The following is a 19,872-nucleotide window of genomic DNA, read 5'->3' as shown; positions in this document are numbered from 1 at the left end:
GGGGCGTCAAAGGGAGGGGGGGGGCGTCAAAGGGAGAGGGGGGGGGCGTCAAAGGGAGAGGGGGGGGGCGTCAAAGGGAGAGGGGGGCGTCAAAGGGAGGGGGGGGCGTCAAAGGGAGGGGGGGCGTCAAAGGGAGGGGGGGGGCGTCAAAGGGAGGGGGGGGGGCGTCAAAGGGAGGGGGGGGCGCCTCAAAGGCATGGATTCCTCCCCCTGCATTTCCTGCAGTGGACAGGAGGGGGGGGCAGTGGACAGGAGGGGGGGGGCAGTGGACAGGAGGGGGGGGGCAGTGGACAGGAGGGGGGGGGCAGTGGACAGGAGGGGGGGGCAGTGGACAGGAGGGAGGGGGCAGTGGACAGGAGGGGGGGGGCAGTGGACAGGAGGGGGGGGGCAGTGGACAGGAGGGGGGGGGGGCAGTGGACAGGAGGGGGGGGGCAGTGGACAGGAGGGGGGGGGCAGTGGACAGGAGGGGGGGGGCAGTGGACAGGAGGGGGGGCAGTGGACAGGAGGGGGGGGCAGTGGACAGGAGGGGGGGGCAGTGGACAGGAGGGGGGGCAGTGGACAGGAGGGGGGGGCAGTGGACAGGAGGGGGGGGGCAGTGGACAGGAGGGGGGGGGCAGTGGACAGGAGGGAGGGGGCAGTGGACAGGAGGGGGGGGGCAGTGGACAGGAGGGGGGGCAGTGGACAGGAGGGGGGACAGGAGGGGGGACGCAGTGGACAGGAGGGGGGACGCAGTGGACAGGAGGGGGGGGCAGTGGACAGGAGGGGGGGCAGTGGACAGGAGGGGGGGGGCAGTGGACAGGAGGGGGGGGCAGTGGACAGGAGGGGGGGGGCAGTGGACAGGAGGGGGGGCAGTGGACAGGAGGGGGGGCAGTGGACAGGAGGGGGGGGCAGTGGACAGGAGGGGGGGGCAGTGGACAGGAGGGGGGACAGGAGGGGGGACGCAGTGGACAGGAGGGGGGACGCAGTGGACAGGAGGGGGGGGCAGTGGACAGGAGGGGGGGCAGTGGATAGGAGGGGGGGGCAGTGGACAGTGACACACACACACACACACACACACACACACACACACACACACACACACACACACACACACACACACACACACACACACACACACACACACACACACACACACCTCAGTTGATGCGCCCTTTCTTTAGTTCCGTTTGGCGCCGGAGGTGGGGAGCGACACCTACCTGTACTTCCGGGCGCCGCCACCGTCTGACTCGGCGCCGCGAGGGAGGAAGGGGGTCCGCCATCTTACGCGCCGCGTGGCAGCTGCGGGAAGCGAGGTGATTTGGAGCGGGGAGAGGTGATGCCGCTGGGGAGGGGGAAGAGGTGATGCCGCTGGGGAGGGGGAAGAGGTGATGCCGCTGGGGAGGGGGAAGAGGTGATGCCGCTGGGGAGGGGGGAGAGGTGATGCCGCTGGGGAGGGGGAAGAGGTGATGCCGCTGGGGAGGGGGAAGAGGTGATGCCGCTGGGGAGGGGGAAGAGGTGATGCCGCTGGGGAGGGGGAAGAGGTGATGCCGCTGGGGAGGGGGAAGAGGTGATGCCGCTGGGGAGGGGGAAGAGGTGATTTGGAGAGGGGAGAGAGGGGAGAGAGGGGAGAGAGGGGAGAGAGGGGTGTGTGTGTGTGTGTGTGTGTGTGTGTGTGTGTGTGTGTGTGTGTGTGTGTGTGTGTGTGTGTGTGTGTGTGTGTGTGTGTGTGTGTGTGTGTGTGTGTGTGTGTGTGTGTGTGTGTGTGTGATTTATTTTTTTGGACCTTTGGCCCGTCACTCCGCCTCAGGCCAATGAGAGGTGTGGGGGGCGGGCCAAGGGGGTGGTGTGAGTGTGTGAGGCCAATGAGAGGTGTGCGGGGGCGGGCGGGCCAAGGGACCAATGAGATTGCCGCTAGGGACACCGGACATCCAGCAGGCATGCATGCATGCATGCAGGCAGGCAGGCAAACATACAGTGCTTTCACTAATATAGTATAAGATATGTAAGTGAGCACTTCAACTATTACACCACATATGTGAGCGAGCACTTCAACTATTACACCACATATGTGAGCGAGCACTTCAACTAATACACCACATATGTGAGGGAACACTTCAAGTAATACACCACATATGTGAGCGAGCACTTCAACTAATACACCACATATGTGAGCGAGCACTTCAACTAATACACCACATATGTGAGGGAGCACTTCAACTAATACACCACATATGTGAGCGAGCACTTCATGAATCCTGAAATGGGAAATGTATGTATATCTTATTTTTTAATGAAAGGAACAAGTACAGTATCTGAATCAGCCTAGTGTCAAATACTTTCCACAAGGGGAAAAAAACCATTAGGTTTATCTGTACGCCATCTAATATGTGATGGCACTGGTTTGTCTATTTTTATTTCAATTGGTCCCAGTAAGTTCATTTGGGTTCTAGTTCTTTTGATAAGCCTGTGGTTCGAGGGGTAAGATAGGTTTCCGAATAGAACCACAAATCTTCCAATGCTTCCACATTCTATTCCTAATATTCCCTGCCACAGTGTTGTACTTAGTAGTAAAAGGAATACCAAATATCAGAATTTCCTTCTTGTCTATATTTATGGCGTTTCCTCATGTAATGACCTTGGCTTTTTTTCATTGCTTTGTCTGAAAGATGCGGTTCATATCCTCTTTCTAAAAATGATTATTTAAATCGTTAGCCTGTTGCAGGTAGTCAGACAGACAGGCTGCCGTTCCTTCTAACTCCCTGGAACTGGCATAATGGAATATTTTTGCTAGAGATAAGTGGGTTTAGGTGGGAAAAACACGAGCCACCCTGAAGTCCTGCAGTTTGCAAGGAACAGAACTCGTCCCGATGAGCTTCAGGCTCAGACTCGGGCTCAGGACAAATGCTTGTTGTTTTGGGGGAATGCTCCTTCTCACGGCATTTTACATCTAAATATTTCCACTGCCCCCAAATACCCCCTCTGCTTGTGTTTTTGTGGTAATCTGGATATCTGGAGAAACCTCTAAAACAAAATCGATCTAATAAATAAATTCTAAGCTAATATAGCTATCAAGTAATTGTTACAATTATAATTCATTTCATTAAAAATAAGGTTAGGAATATTATAAATAAAATCCCTTATGGATGGAGGGTGCTTTGTTAGCATAGAAATGTTTGTTACATATTCATTTAATACAAATTCCGTAATTAAGATAGCTGTTATTAAATTGTCATAATTATAGTTCATGTTATTGATGACAATAGTGATAAAATATATTATAAATACAATGTAATCACTGATTTTAAAAAAGAGCTAAATTGTCACCCATCCAATGTGAGTTTTGGAACGGAGAGTTCCACAGTATAAATTGGCCAATTTGAACTAAATGTTGGTATATAAAGTGCTAATCGGGATGGGTACATACATGTGGAGGCAAACAAAAGGTATTGTACGGTTACATAAAAGCCCCCAGGTCTATATCGATATTGAGACCCCTTGGTGTTAACGTCTTTAATTTGTAAATCCAAAACGTTTCCCGTTGGCACAATTTACGCAGCCTGTCCCCCCCTCTCCAGTAGGCATCCACTCTCTCAATCCCTTTATAAGTCAGAACTCCTGGGTTGCCTCCATGGGCTAGACTAAAATGTTTGGAAACACTGTGTGTCATTAACTTCTTATGTATATTGCCCATGTGTTCCAGTACGCGGACCCTCAAAGGTCTTGTGGTGCGGCCCACATACTGGAGTCCACATGGGCATGACAGGAGGTACACAATGTACTCTGTGCGGCAGTTTAAATTTTGTTTAATTTTAAAAACTTCTTTCGTGATATTGGAGGCAAATTCCATTTTCTCCCCTTTAGTGACCTGTCTGCATGCCTTACAGCCAAAACAGCCAAAAAAAGCCCTTTGGCGAAGGCAGCCAACTCTGGGTCTTTGTTCCATCTCCTTTCTTGAAGATGCTAGGGGCCAATTTTGATTTGATGCATGGGGCCTTTCTGAAAATTACTCTCGGGACATCTGGAATGTGGTCTCTCAGAACAAGGTCTGTCTTTACCACATGCCAATGTCGTTTGATGATTTGTTGTATTCTAGTGGCGTCCGAATTGTAGGTGATGATGAACGGTGTGTTAAAATTGAATTTTTCAACCTTAACCTTTGATCCTAATAAATCACTGCATGGTAATATGTTCGTTTTTTCTACTGCTGATTTTATAAGATCTGGCTGGTAGCCCCTTTCTGAGAATCTCCCTTGTAGTATCTGGGCTTAATCCTTAAATATGCTGTCGTCTGTGCAGTTTCTTTTTATTCGCCTAAATTGGCCATAAGGTATATTTTGAAGCCATTTTGGGTGGTGGCAGCTAGTTGTCAATAAAAAATTATTGGCATCGGTGGGTTTAAAAAAAGTTTTTGTCTTAATGACTGATGTTCTATATAAATTGTTAAGTCCAAAAAATTAATGTTTGTTTTGCTGTGTTCAGAGGTAAACTCCAAATTCACATCGTTATCATTGATATATTTGATAAAATGTGTTAGTTCTGTCTCTCCCCCCTTCCATGTGAATAGTATATCGTCTATATACCTGTGCCAGGAGACCAGGTTTGCACTGAAAGTTGCGTGGACCAAATGTTCGCTTCCTCCCAATCCGCCAAAAAATCAATCAGCACAGGTGGCTTAATCAGAGGCTCAGTCTTTGACCGAGTCACTGATTGAGTGACCTGTGCTGAAGCCGGGATATCCTGAAAACCTGACCTGTTGGGGGTTTGAGGACTGGAGTTTAGCGCCTCTGGCTTAACACTTAGCGCAGTTCATTAGATATCATGTTGAAATCTTGATCAGACCTCTTTACAAGGTTAACTAGGGAAAGAAGAAGTGCCCGTCCTTGTGTAAAGTCCCATATGCTATTTTAGAACTGGTCTTTTCAGAGATACTTGCAGCCCTCGCTTCAGCTCTTATCATTACATAATGGCCATTAAATTGACGGATATCATAAACTCTTGGATTACACATAATTTTGGGAAGTAAAACCCTGAAAAGGGATGTGGAGCATGTACTAAAATATAATCAGTGCGTACACAGTTTATTTTAGAATTTGTTGAGGGTATACTGGTGACTACTGTGTGTATCAGGTACGCTACATTACATGGTGTGGCAGGACAGCCTTAAGGTAGGGTCGGAAAGTGTCCACACAGTGTATTTAAGGCTTTAACAAACCCTTCAGTGGTTTATTTCCCCACATCCAAATCATAGTAATGTAGACACACTGTCCCTTTTAAGGCAAAACCAAAATCATAAAAATAACACCCACCCCGCAGTAGGGGGGCTACTGTAACTAGACAGCAATGTCCCTGCCTGTCCCACTGGGTAGCTTAGCTAACTTCCAGTGCTAAACATTAGAACCTATCACTATAAAGTATACAATATAAAGTCCTTATCTTGAGCTGTGTGAACCCTATACCAGGAGACTGCAGGAAATCCCTCTGGATACTGTGATACCTTGTTGAAAGGACAGCTCTGCTCCCTCAGCAGGGTTGCCTGCGTTCCAGGTTGGGAAAAGTCTCTCAGTCATGGCAGCTGATTGACTGCCTTTTAAACCCCTTTGTAGTCAGGAGTTCAGTCTGCATTAATTAGCTGCACCTGCAGCTAGCCTCTCCAGAGGAGTTTAACCGCCTGCATGCTGGAAGGCACACGTGCTGCACCTCACTCTAGCATACAGAATCCATGACTCTGTCATTGTCAATTGTCTATCAAATATTTAATGTTGGTTGAAACCTGGTGGTTAATTGGACACATAAATGGACCAAAATAAAAGAATAAGGGGAAGTAACTGATGCATTATATTTATAAGAGGAGGACCCTCCCCCACCATCATTATTCTAGACATCAAATCCAACAAAACCAAACATGTCAGTGAGAGGGTTGAATAGACCATTTATTGAATTATTAAAACATAAAATAACTTTTTACATTTAAAATCATATAACTGACCAATCCCAAAGTAACTAAGCCTTGTATCTCTCAGTCAAGTGGCAGATTCAAATTGAACAAAACCAAAACCTAGGCTGGGAATTAACCTCAAGAATTGTCTTTTAGCCAAGTGCCTTTGGTCAGATCCCGGTCTGACACACCCCACCATAAAAGTGCCTACCCATATAATAGTGGTTATTAAACCAACACCTGTAAGGTCCCTTCTGCCACCGATGGGACCAACTGACCACATCAAATTGGTCCCAGCAACACCCAAAAAGATAACGTTCTCTGTAAACTATCTTGCAACCCTAGAGCAAAAATATCATGCCTACTGTCCGACAGAGGGAGGTCGCTATCAATCACATAAAGGCTTACACCCCCACGTCTAATAACCATGTTCCTCCATCCTAAACCTCTCACTCCATTTTCTCTGTAACAGACGGCGTAGATTCCCATATATCGTCCTACTTCTATTCTCGCCACGGTAGGAACTTGTGCTGGGACGCTCACCCCTCAAGCTTGTAACTGCACTGGCAAAACATCCCCAGACACCTCCAGATCACGAGATGACCAAACTGACCGGCACTCCTGTACCCACAGCCTTCATTTCGCACTTGTTCTTTCAACACTTCAAACACCTTCATGCATGGGTCGCTTTTAGGGTCAAAAGGCTGTTGCTGCACCATTATGAGGCCAGTTTAACGGTTTTACCTAAAAATCAACGTGGGAACATTGAAAGCACCTCTTTAATGTAACCCCCAATCCCACCCCACTGTAGCCCACCACTAGCATGAGAACAATGAGCCCTCACCTCTAACATCTGTCCAGATATAGAATCCTATATAACTGTGGGGAAAATATACAAACAGTGTGAGGCTTTCACATGGTCAAATGACCCGATATATGGAGTAAAGTTCGGGGCCACCATGAATGTTTGGGGCTTGATATAGAGCTCATAATATTATAGATGTTAACAGAAGTCGTATTAAAGAATAAAGCAAACAAATATTATTTTTACCCATTTTTCTGACCCTATGCCAATACGTATGTGAAAGATAATGGCAATGTAACATATTACCCGTGTGTGCCCGCGGAGAGACCGGATAATGATATAGATATGTGCACATACTGACGACCTAAAATTATCTTTATCTTCCCTTTGCCAGACGGGTTAACCAATAGCATCAGAGATAACTTTACCACACCTAAAAATACTTGACACTTAAACACACCTAATGTTTGCACACTCTTATGGGAGGTGATAATTTCCATGATCGTCTGAATGGGTTTCACAGCCTGACACGCGTGCTGCTGAATGGGTTTCACAGCCTGACACGTGTGCTGCTGAATGGGTTTCACAGCCTGACACGCGTGCTGCTGAATGGGTTTCACAGCCTGACACGCGTGCTGCTGAGTGGGTGTCACAGCCTGACACGCGTGCTGCTGAATGGGTTTCACAGCCTGACACGTGTGCTGCTGAATGGGTTTCACAGCCTGACACGTGTGCTGCTGAATGGGTTTCACAGCCTGACACGTGTGCTGCTGAATGGGTTTCACAGCCTGACACGCGTGCTGCTGAATGGGTTTCACAGCCTGACACGTGTGCTGCTGAATGGGTTTCACAGCCTGACACGTGTGCTGCTGAATGGGTTTCACAGCCTGACACGCGTGCTGCTGAGTGGGTGTCACAGCCTGACACGTGTGCTGCTGAATGGGTTTCACAGCCTGACACGTGTGCTGCTGAATGGGTTTCACAGCCTGACACGTGTGCTGCTGAATGGGTTTCACAGCCTGACACGTGTGCTGCTGAATGGGTTTCACAGCCTGACACGCGTGCTGCTGAGTGGGTGTCACAGCCTGACACGCGTGCTGCTGAATGGGTTTCACAGCCTGACACGTGTGCTGCTGAATGGGTTTCACAGCCTGACACGCGTGCTGAATGGGTTTCACAGCCTGACACGTGTGCTGCTGAATGGGTTTCACAGCCTGACACGCGTGCTGCTGAATGGGTTTCACAGCCTGACACGTGTGCTGCTGAATGGGTTTCACAGCCTGACACGTGTGCTGCTGAATGGGTTTCACAGCCTGACACGCGTGCTGCTGAGTGGGTGTCACAGCCTGACACGCGTGCTGCTGAATGGGTTTCACAGCCTGACACGCGTGCTGCTGAGTGGGTGTCACAGCCTGACACGCGTGCTACTGAATGGGTTTCACAGCCTGACACGCGTGCTGCTGAATGGGTTTCACAGCCTGACACGCGTGCTGCTGAATGGGTTTCACAGCCTGACACGCGTGCTGCTGAATGGGTTTCACAGCCTGACACGCGTGCTGCTGAATGGGTTTCACAGCCTGACACGCGTGCTGCTGAATGGGTTTCACAGCCTGACACGCGTGCTGCTGAATGGGTTTCACAGCCTGACACGTGTGCTGCTGAATGGGTTTCACAGCCTGACACGTGTGCTGCTGAATGGGTTTCACAGCCTGACACGCGTGCTGCTGAGTGGGTGTCACAGCCTGACACGCGTGCTGCTGAGTGGGTGTCACAGCCTGACACGCGTGCTGCTGAATGGGTGTCACAGCCTGACACGCGTGCTGCTGAATGGAATTCACAGCCTGACACGCGTGCTGCTGAATGGGTTTCACAGCCTGACACGCGTGCTGCTGAATGGGTTTCACAGCCTGACACGCGTGCTGCTGAATGGCTTTCACAGCCTGACACGCGTGCTGCTGAGTGGGTTTCACAGCCTGACACGCGTGCTGCTGAGTGGGTTTCACAGCCTGACACGCGTGCTGCTGAATGGGTTTCACAGCCTGACACGCGTGCTGCTGAATGGGTTTCACAGCCTGACATGCGTGCTGCTGAATGGGTTTCACAGCCTGACACGCGTGCTGCTGAGTGGGTTTCACAGCCTGACACGCGTGCTGCTGAATGGAATAGATTGTCATTGTATTCTCTAGCAGCACTAACGTGTTTAAGCAGCATACTGTAACAATGTATCCTGCATTTCCCATGCATTGGGCACTACGCTTATTTGCATTATTTGAACAATAGATTTGTGATTGTGGTTATCTTCACCCCCATTCACATCCTATTAGCTTTATTAACCCATTTCCTTATGTGGAACTTGCTGCACCTTTCAAAAGTAACCACATAACAGCCATGATTAATCACAACGTGTCATGATCCTTTGCAGGAGGCTTGTGTGTGGCCCGAATGCCATTGAAGTTGAAGTTGTTCCAGTTTGGAAATTGCTTTTCAAAGAGGTGACATTTTCTATGTTCAGAAAGGGGTTTGTGCCTATGTGTTCTGTCTTAATTGTGATTACATGCAGTTACATAAGTGACTTAAAATACATATTTGTTTACCCCCTTCACTGACATCTGGAGGGGAATGGGCTAGTTGGGCTAGCTTACAGCTGCATTTCGCAACTAACTTGACTATTATTAAGTAAGACAGGACTTGACCATCCAAAAGATGATTCCTCTGACTCCAATATTTACAGCATGCTAAGATAATTTAGCCAAAGAGAATTAGGTGAGCTCAGGGCAACCCCTATAACAGAATGCATCAGTAATACTATATAACATTCAATACCGCTTGGAGTATGCTGCTAGGGAAAGGGAATAAGCTTGCGCGCCTCCCAAATCGGCTTCCAAATTATTAGTGATTTTACATTTTGATCCTGTCTTTTAACAAAGGAGACATTTAGTTGCATCTTTTGATCAAAAAAAGGATTTAAGCCTGTTAACCTCATCAAGATAAACTCCACTTAAGCAGGTACTTACACTGCTTAGATAGTTAGAATAATTAAAGAAATATTCTGATAGCCACAGTCAGACTCCTCTCCTCCTCCCACCCCCCATGTCACCCACTCTCCCACATGTCACTCTTTCCCCTTCATATGTCACTCTCTCCCCCAAAAGTCAGTCCTGCCCATGCCCCTCACCTTCTCCCCACCATATCACCCACTGTTAAAGTTTTAAGCACCACTTACTATAACTTGGGTAGCAAGGTCTGGCAAGTGTGAGCTGCTTGGCTATTCACTAGTACACGAGAGTGAGTACACCATCTTACTGGGAAGTGCGAGCTGCTTGGCTATTCACTAGTACACGAGAGTGAGTACACCATCTTACTGGGATGAGCGAGTTGTTTGGTTATTCACTAGTACACGAGAGTGAGTACACCATCTTACTGGGAAGTGCGAGCTGCTTGGCTATTCACTAGTACACGAGAGTGAGTACACCATCTTACTGGGAAGTGTGAGCTGCTTGGCTATTCACTAGTACACGAGAGTGAGTACACCATCTTACTGGGAAGAGCGAGCTGCTCGGCTATTCACTAGTACACGAGAGTGAGTACACCATCTTACTGGGAAGTGTGAGCTGCTTGGCTATTCACTAGTACAGGAGTGTGAGTACACCATCTTACTGGGAAGTGCGAGCTGCTTGGCTATTCACTAGTACACGAGAGTGAGTACACCATCTTACTGGGAAGTGCGAGCTGCTTGGCTATTCACTAGTACACGAGAGTGAGTACACCATCTTACTGGGAAGTGTGAGCTGCTTGGCTATTCACTAGTACACGAGAGTGAGTACACCATCTTACTGGGAAGAGCGAGCTGCTCGGCTATTCACTAGTACACGAGAGTGAGTACACCATCTTACTTGGAAGTGTGAGCTGCTTGGCTATTCACTAGTACAGGAGTGTGAGTACACCATCTTACTGGGAAGTGCGAGCTGCTTGGCTATTCACTAGTACACAAGAGTGAGTACACCATCTTACTGGGAAGAGTGAGCTGCTTGGCTATTCACTAGTACACGAGAGTGAGTACACCATCTTACTGGGAAGTGTGAGCTGCTTGGCTATTCACTAGTACACGAGAGTGAGTACACCATCTTACTGGGAAGTGCGAGCTGCTTGGCTATTCACTAGTACACAAGAGTGAGTACACCATCTTACTGGGAAGAGTGAGCTGCTCGGCTATTCACTAGTACAGGAGAGTGAGTACACCATCTTACTGGGAAGTGTGAGCTGCTTGGCTATTCACTAGTACAGGAGAGTGAGTACAGCATCTTACTGCGAAGTGTGAGCTGCTTGGCTATCCACTAGTACAGGAGAGTGAGTACACCATCTTACTGGGAAGTGTGAGCTGCTTGGCTATTCACTAGTACAGGAGTGTGAGTACACCATCTTACTGGGAAGTGTGAGCTGCTTGGCTATTCACTAGTACACGAGTGAGTACACCATCTTTCTGGGAAGAGCGAGTTGCTTGGCTATTCACTAGTACACGAGAGTGAGTACATCATCTTACTGGGAAGTGTGAGCTGCTTGGCAATTCACTAGTACAGGAGTGTGAGTACACCATCTTACTGGGAAGTGTGAGCTGCTTGGCTATTCACTACTACACGAGAGTGAGTACACCATCTTACTGGGAAGTGTGAGCTGCTTGGCTATTCACTAGTACACGAGAGTGAGTACACCATCTTACTGGGAAGTGTGAGCTGCTTGGCTATTCACTAGTACACGAGAGTGAGTACACCATCTTACTGGGAAGTGTGAGCTGCTTGGCTATTCACTAATACACGAGAGTGAGTACACCATCTTACTGGGAAGTGTGAGCTGCTTGGCTATTCACTAATACACGAAAGTGAGTACACCATCTTACTGGGAAGTGTGAGCTGCTTGGCTATTCACTAGTACAGGAGTGTGAGTACACCATCTTACTGGGAAGTGTGAGCTGCTTGGCTATTCACTAGTACACGAGAGTGAGTACACCATCTTACTGGGAAGTGCGAGCTGCTTGGCTATTCACTAGTACACGAGAGTGAGTACACCATCTTACTGGGAAGTGCGAGCTGCTTGGCTATTCACTAGTACACGAGAGTGAGTACACCATCTTACTGGGAAGTGCGAGCTGCTTGGCTATTCACTAGTACAGGAGAGTGAGTACACCATCTTTCTGCGAAGTGTGAGCTGCTTGGCTATTCACTAGTACAGGAGAGTGAGTACACCATCTTACTGGGAAGTGTGAGCTGCTTGGCTATTCACTAGTACACGAGTGAGTACACCATCTTTCTGGGAAGAGCGAGTTGCTTGGCTATTCACTAGTACACGAGAGTGAGTACACCATCTTACTGGGAAGTGTGAGCTGCTTGGCTATTCACTAGTACACGAGTGAGTACACCATCTTTCTGGGAAGAGCGAGTTGCTTGGCTATTCACTAGTACACGAGAGTGAGTACACCATCTTTCTGGGAAGTGTGAGCTGCTTGGCTATTCACTAGTACACGAGAGTGAGTACACCATCTTTCTGGGAAGTGTGAGCTGCTTGGCTATTCACTAGTACACGAGAGTGAGTACACCATCTTACTGGGAAGTGTGAGCTGCTTGGCTATTCACTAGTACACGAGAGTGAGTACACCATCTTTCTGGGAAGAGCGAGTTGCTTGGCTATTCACTAGTACACGAGAGTGAGTACACCATCTTTCTGGGAAGTGTGAGCTGCTTGGCTATTCACTAGTACACGAGAGTGAGTACATCATGTCTAACTAGGGATGGTTTTTTTTTGTTTTCTTACAGGTCCTAAATCCATTCTATGTCTTCCAAGCTGCCAGTCTTTGTCTGTGGCTGGCTGAAGGTTACATTGAATATTCTATAGTAATTATAATTATAACCCTGATTTCTATCATCCTGACTGTGTATGACCTCAGACAGGTACGTTTCTCTATCCTCATTTTTATCTGTAACAAGATCACTGTTTTCATGTTTTTCTGGTCTGATAAATGGTATAGTGGGAACCGTAACTTAAATGGAATAACACGCTACACATTGCAATATGGCTTTGTGTAAATATGTTATTTGTGCAGTTGTTATTATCCATTTATAGAAAACTGAAAGTTTGGTTGTGTGTGGGTTTGTGAGGTGCTCATTGGTTGCGTCGGGTCACATGCTTGGTGGCGGCTCACTCTGTGATTGGCCTGCGAGGTGGGGTGTCGTCAGAAACACAAATACACACGCCCTCACCCTCACAGCCTCTTCACACCGCGTGAGAGCCACACGCCGCATCCTGAACCTTTACTCCAGCCGCCCCGCCGCCTCAAACCCTGCTCCCCCCCCCCCCGCTCCCAATGTGGGACAGAGGGGAAGCACCATCACCACTTCCCCCGTGCGCGCCTCCTGCCCCAGCCCTCCAGTGTTGCCACCCCCCATCCGCCAACTTCCTGTGTGCCCCTCCATCGAGCTCACCTCCCACCCCAGCCAGCTGCCGCGGGGATATCAGGGGCAGGGGGGAAGTGTCTTGCAGCAGGAAGCTGCTCCCAACCGGTCCAGGTAAGTCACCCACCCAGTCACTGTCACCCACCCAGTCACCCAGTCACTGTCACCCACCCACCCACCCGGTAACTGCCTCTCACTCACCCAGTCACTGTCACCCACCCAGTCACTGTCACCCACCCAGTCACTGTCACCCACCCAGTCACTGTCACCCCCCCAGTCACTGTCACCCCCCCAGTCACTGTCACCCCCCCCAGTCACTGTCACCCCCCCAGTCACTGTCACCCACCCAGTCACTGTCACCCACCCAGTCACTGTCACCCACCCAGTCACTGTCTCCCAAAGTCACTGCCCGAGTTACTCCCTCCCACTCTGAAAGGGGGGGGAAATCACTAAACTAAGGCCCACCCCCCCCCCCCAGTGAGCCACTGCTGCTAAGCTCTGAATGGGGGGGGGGATTACAACCCTCACGCCCGCCACCCCAGTGACCCACCACCGCAGAGCTCTGAAGGGGGGGGGGGGAGAATTAGGACACGTGAAGGGGGGGGGGCTGGACCGGGCCGTGACCAAGGGGGGGAAATTGGAGCTGTGAAGGAGGGGGGGGCCAGTGCTGTGAAAGGAGGCGGATCGGACATGTGAACGCGCGAGGACTGGGGGTGGGGGGGACACAGCTGTGAAAGGGGGGAGCAGAGAGAGGGGGGGAGCGGGAAAATTCAATCACGGGCAACGCCGGGTATATCAGCTAGTTAGATATAAATGATGCTGAAACTCTCACAGAATAAATGCATTATCTGCAGTATATATTTCTTTTACCAGAAGAAAGAGTTAGAAAGAAAACATAATACATTTCTTTAGTTGAAAAATGTATAATGCTACAAATGTGTAAGTCTTCCATGTGTTGTGTTACATATCAGTTTTACTACATTTTGTCATTTTACAGAATGATATGGGAATGTAGCACTGCCACTGAACATGGCACTGCACTGCACATGGCACTGCACATGGCACTGCACTGCACAGCACATGGCACTGAACATGGCACTGCACTGCACAGCACATGGCACTGAACATGGCACTGCACTGCCACAGCACATGCCACTACACTGCACATGGCACAGCACTGCCACAGCACATGGCACTGCACTGCCACAGCACATGGCACTGCACATGGCACTGCACTGCCACTGCACATGGCACTGCACTGCCACTGCACATGGCACAGCACTGCAACTGCACATGGCACTGCACTGTCACTGCACATGTCACAGCACTACCACAGCACATGGCACTGCACTGCTACCTCACATGGCACTGCACATGGCACTGCATATGGCACAGCACTGCCACCTCACATGGCACTGCACATGGCACAGCACTGCCACCTCACATGGCACTGCACATGGCACTACACATGGCACAGCACTGCCACCTCACATGGCACCGCACTGCCACCTCACATGGCACTGCACTGTCACTGCACATGGCACTGCACTGCCACCTCACATGGCACTGCACATGGCACTGTCCTGCCACCGCACATGGCACAGCACATGGCACTGCACTGCACCTCACATGGTACTGCACATGGCACAGCACTGCCACCTCACATGGTACTGCACATGGCACAGCACTGCCACCTCACATGGCACTGCACATGGCACAGCACTGCCACCTCACATGGCACAGCACATGGCACTGCCACCTCACATGGCACCTTACATGGCACTGCCACCTCACATGGCACAGCACATGGCACAGCTGGTTGAAAGGCAGCGATGTTACCCCTGGGCTATTCCTTCAGTCCGTTAAACATATTAGTCCTTGTTATGTGAGGATGTGTTTCTAGATTTTGCTTGATAGGGATCAATCTACACTGACAAACATTACTGTATCATCCCCAGCAATCTGTAAAACTGAACCGGCTGGTGGAATCCAATAACAGCGCCATGGTCACAGTGCGTAGTAATGATGGCGGTAAGTCTAGTGACAGTCATGTGATGACACAAACTTTGCTGCATAGAAAGTACAGGCCTAAGAGTTACAGTTACACAGCATCTGACTCCATGGTCCTTGTTCAATGAGCTGGTTTCCAGCGCCGGAGAAGATACCCGCTCCATTTAAATGAAGTTACTGGGAAATAACGTCGCAACATATCGAATATTGGCCCCAACAATTTGAATTTGCAGCATAAAGGAGAACACCCTTCCGCAGAGCTCAGGATTGTGTTCCCAGTCACACTGTATCTGTAGTCGTGATCCTGGTAGAAATGTCACACAATGTCACACAATGCGGCTTCTTTTCTTTCTGTTAGATTGTAACGAGGTGGAGTCTCGCCACTTGGTCCCTGGCGATCTCATAGATCTGACAGGAAAGAGGTTCTTCCTCCCTTGTGATTGTATTCTCCTGAGAGGCAGCTGCATTGTGAATGAAGGCATGCTTACAGGTATACCAACAATAACATTTCAATCAATCCCTTATAAATAATTCAAATGTAATCGGAGAAAGAAAATGTCAGAAGAATTACAAGTTACCCCAAAGCTATACACGCATACTTAAGCATATAAACTGATAAATATATGCATGAAAAATACTATAGCAGAAATAGTCATTTGGAAAAAAACTTACCATAAATTCAAGATAAATTCCAGGCTGACACCCCAGGAAAGAGACTCAACGTTTCCGGCTGCAAGGTGTGTACATTTTGGGGGTGCAATATCAGGTTCCCAGGAGCTTGATTCATAACAGTAAAGAATTCCCCAATCAGAGGATTGTATTTATGAAAAGACAGAGCACAGAGATAAGGCAGGGCGCTGCATTTCAATGTTTTGCACCTTTGTCCTATAATGGTTATTTGTAATAAGCTAACATAACATGGTCTCACTTTAGGAGAAAGTATCCCGGTTACAAAAACTCCGCTTGTGTGTGCCGAAAACGCCACTCCGTGGAAAGTACAAAGCGGGGAAGATTACAAAAGACACATTCTGTTTTGTGGAACTGAAGTCATCCAGACAACATCTTCTGGTCCCCGACAAGTAACAGCTGTTGTGCTGAAAACGGGTTGGTCCCTTATACAGTACCTGCTGCTTATTACGTTTAGAACTCATGTGTTGCCACTTTGGAAACTTTTTTTTGCAAAGGGAATTTAGATAACAATATTAGTACCTTAAGAGAGTAAAAAACAACTCTGCATAGAAACATCAAATGTAACGCCAGAGAAGGCGCACTTGGCTCAACTATTGTGCCCATTGTATATCAGCTGTACAACCCAGGTCCTGTTTAATCCGGGGCTTCTTTGTATATTTAGCATAGCCTTGTCTCTATCCCAAGCTTGTTTTAATTCACTTACTGTATTAGCCTGTACCCCCCTATTGTATGAATCCCCTACCCTATTAATGAAGCACTTCCTCCCATTTCCTCTGAGCTGCCACCCTCCAGTTTCAAGAGAACGGGCGTTTCTCTTCCTCTGAAATATGCTTCCCCCCTGTGCTTTGCTGTAATAACCCTTTACATATATGAAAGTTTCACACACACTCCCTCTCCCTTCTCTCCTCTAATCTGTACACGTCACAGTGCTTTATTCTTTCCTGACACATTGTAGGATATAGACCATGTTCCGTTTAGTAGCTCTTCTTTCTCCGATATATTTATGTCCTGGCGGTACGGGTATCCAGACTTCAACACAGAACTCTAGGTGAGGCCGCACCAATGATCTATTTCAGTCTTTTCAACCGTGGTTCTGCGGGCAACTCGAAGGGGTCCCGCGGCCGCCAAGTCGGGAGAGCTGGGATAGCTCTCCCAGCTGTCCCAGGCCCGGCGGAGCGGCAGCACGCCACGCAGCAGTGACCGGAGCTCAGCGGCAGCCGCCCGGTTACTGCGATCCTGAGAGAAAGAGAGAGAGAGGAGAGAGACAGAAGGAGAGGGAAGGAGAGAGAAGGAGAGAGGAGAGAGAGAGAGAGAGAGAGAGAGAGAGAGAGAGAGAGAGAAGGAGGGAGAGAGAGAGAGAGAGAAGAGAGAGAGAGAGAGAGAGAGAGAGAGAGAGAGAGAGAGAGAGAAGAGAGAGAGAGAAGAGAGAGAGAGAGAAGGAGAGAGAGAGAAGGAGAGAGAGAGAGAGAGAGAAGGAGAGAGAGAGAAGGAGAGAGAGGGAGAGAGAAGAGAGAGAGAGAGAGAGAGAGAGAGAGAGAAGAGAGAGAGAGGAAAGAGAGAGAGAAGGAGAGGAGAGAGAGAGAGAAGGAGAGAGAGGAGGAAAGAGAGAGAGAAGGAGAGAGAAGAGAGAGAGGGGAGAGAGAAAGAGAGAGAGAGAAGGAGAGAGAGAGAGAAAGAGAGAGAGAGAGAGAAAGAGAGGGAGAGAGAGAGAGAGAGAGAGAGAGAGAGAGAGAGAAAGAGAGAGAGAGAGAAAGAGAGAGAGAAGGAGAGAGAGAAGAGAGAAAGAGAGAGGGAGAGAGAGAGAGAAAGAGAGAGAGCCCATTGCTCGGTGACATTGCTTGCCCACCTCTAGTCAGCTGAATTAAAGCCTCCCGGTCCTTATCCTCTATACTAGTTGACATTATAGCGCCATTAGTCCTGTATTCTGACTTTGGATTTGTATGACCCATGTGAATTATTTGGTATTTTTTGACATCGTATTGTAGTTGCCGCATTCTTGACCATTTAGCTAATTTACCTAAATCATTCATCATTGTGTTTACCCCCTGGGGTGTCAGCCCTCCTGTGATTATGTCATCTGCACAAATGTATACTTTCCCTTCCAGGCTATCTGTAATGTCATCAATAAGAAAAGACATTGAACACAATTACAATTGTTTCATGAACAATAATTAGCATATATTATGATTTGTCTTTATTACAAAATACAGCCATATAAATATATGTGTTTTTTTACAGTATACTATGTAATAATAAATACATGGGGATATTGATATAAATAAAACAGGGATATGCACAAAACGACATTAAAACATTACTTAAAGTTTGGAAGCAATGTCGGGTTAGAAATTACTACAGACCTATCAGAGATGGTCTGTGTCCTTATTTGCTCCTCAAAGACATAAGCATGAAAATTATGTTTCAATGATCTACAATTACACAGCAGAAGTATGCCTACAATACACACCCTAATATGCTGATTCTCTCATCTGCAACTGTTACTATCCAGGATTCAACACTGCCAAAGGAGATATGGTGCGTTCAATCTTATACCCCAAGCCCATGAATTTCAAGCTCTACCGAGATGCTTTCAGGTTCCTGATGTGCCTTGTAGGAATAGCAGTATTCGGTTTCATCTACTCTGTGACTGTACTTATAGTTAAAGGGGTAAGGATATTTAAAGAGAACCTTTCACGTGTCATTCAAACTAATCTATTGCTTTATTTTCTGATGGTGTCAATATTTGGGTGGCTGGGTGAAAATTCAACCCATTTCATTATTAGGACTTTGCTCTTTTGCAGTGAAGTCTAGCACAGTACTTTTACTTCAAGCAATAATTACATTATTATAAGTCTAAAGTCACATCTGTGACATTTCATTACACTAAATCACCTTCACTGCTAGATAGCAATGCAACATTCTGCACAGGGATTTATACAGCTGGTTTCCAAAGCCCAGTCACACAATCCAACACAACTATTAGAAGCGTGGACGATACGCTAAAACAAAGGGGATACATACGTGTGTATTACATCAAAGGGTTCCCCAAGCAAACCTATACTACATATATTAGTAATTCAGTATGTCATATTTTCACTTCACTAGTTCTGCACTTAAACACAGGCACCTACTTCATGAGCCAGTACACACAACGCATAATAATTCATTGTCTGTGCTCTATATTTTAGGGAACTGTGCGGGACGTCATCATAAAGTCATTAATTAGCACCACGGTTGCAATACCTCCTGTGCTTCCTGCTGCTGTGGCAATGGGTATCATGTATGCCCAAAAGAGGCTCAAGAAAAAGGGGATATTTTGCCTCAGCCCTCAGAGGATCAATGTTTGTGGAAGACTGAACCTCGCCTGTTTTGATAAAGTAGGTTATAAATATACCTTTTTTCTCTCTTTTTTAACTGTATTTAGTGATTGTATGTAACTCTGTTGGGAGAAGGCTGGAGTTTTATAACGTTACAGATCCCTGATTGCAAATATAGAAAACATGCAAAAACAATGGAAACCAAAAATATTACAGCAACGTAGTGCAGTGATCGGGGACTTGCACCCGGAACACATTTATCTCATTACTTTATGTGCATGTGTTTTTTTTCTTTAGACTGGCACGTTAACAGAAGATGGACTTGATCTATGGGGGGTTGTTCCTTCCATGGAAAACAGGTATTTTATTTCATCACTTTCCCATTTAAGTCAATGGGTCGTATAATACGCCTTATGGCTGGTAACGTCCATTGCGTACGTTAATGCGGGGTATGCCTGTACACATGCACCGGTCACATTGCGTACGTTAATGCGGGGTATGCCTGTACACATGCACCGGTCCCATTGCGTACGTTAATGCGGGGTATGCCTGTACACATGCACCGGTCACATTGCGTACGTTAATGCGGGGTATGCCTGCACACATGCACCGGTCCCATTGCGTACGTTAATGCGGGATATGCCTGTACACATGCACCGGTCCCATTGTGTACGTTAATGCGGGGTATGCCTG

At 47.9% G+C, this 19,872-nt stretch overlaps 1 protein-coding gene across 1 annotated transcript in view; it reads left to right on the top strand.

Annotated features, from left to right (window-relative positions):
* Positions 1-19,872, top strand: part of LOC142466201 (putative cation-transporting ATPase 13A4) — a 74,319-nt gene that overhangs the window by 11,550 nt on the left and 42,897 nt on the right. Inside the window, exons 6-13 of the mRNA XM_075571081.1 lie at positions 9,142-9,211; positions 12,527-12,661; positions 15,121-15,193; positions 15,531-15,662; positions 16,106-16,276; positions 18,372-18,529; positions 19,051-19,239; positions 19,477-19,538. Coding sequence (XP_075427196.1) covers positions 9,142-9,211; positions 12,527-12,661; positions 15,121-15,193; positions 15,531-15,662; positions 16,106-16,276; positions 18,372-18,529; positions 19,051-19,239; positions 19,477-19,538 — 990 coding nt within the window. The remainder of the gene's footprint in view (positions 1-9,141; positions 9,212-12,526; positions 12,662-15,120; positions 15,194-15,530; positions 15,663-16,105; positions 16,277-18,371; positions 18,530-19,050; positions 19,240-19,476; positions 19,539-19,872) is intronic.

Source organism: Ascaphus truei, chromosome 14 (genome assembly GCF_040206685.1).
Source record: "Ascaphus truei isolate aAscTru1 chromosome 14, aAscTru1.hap1, whole genome shotgun sequence".
Taxonomy (NCBI): domain Eukaryota; kingdom Metazoa; phylum Chordata; class Amphibia; order Anura; family Ascaphidae; genus Ascaphus; species Ascaphus truei.
The sequence above is the reverse complement of the archived record's forward strand: the minus strand, read 5'-3'. Positions and strand labels throughout refer to the sequence as shown.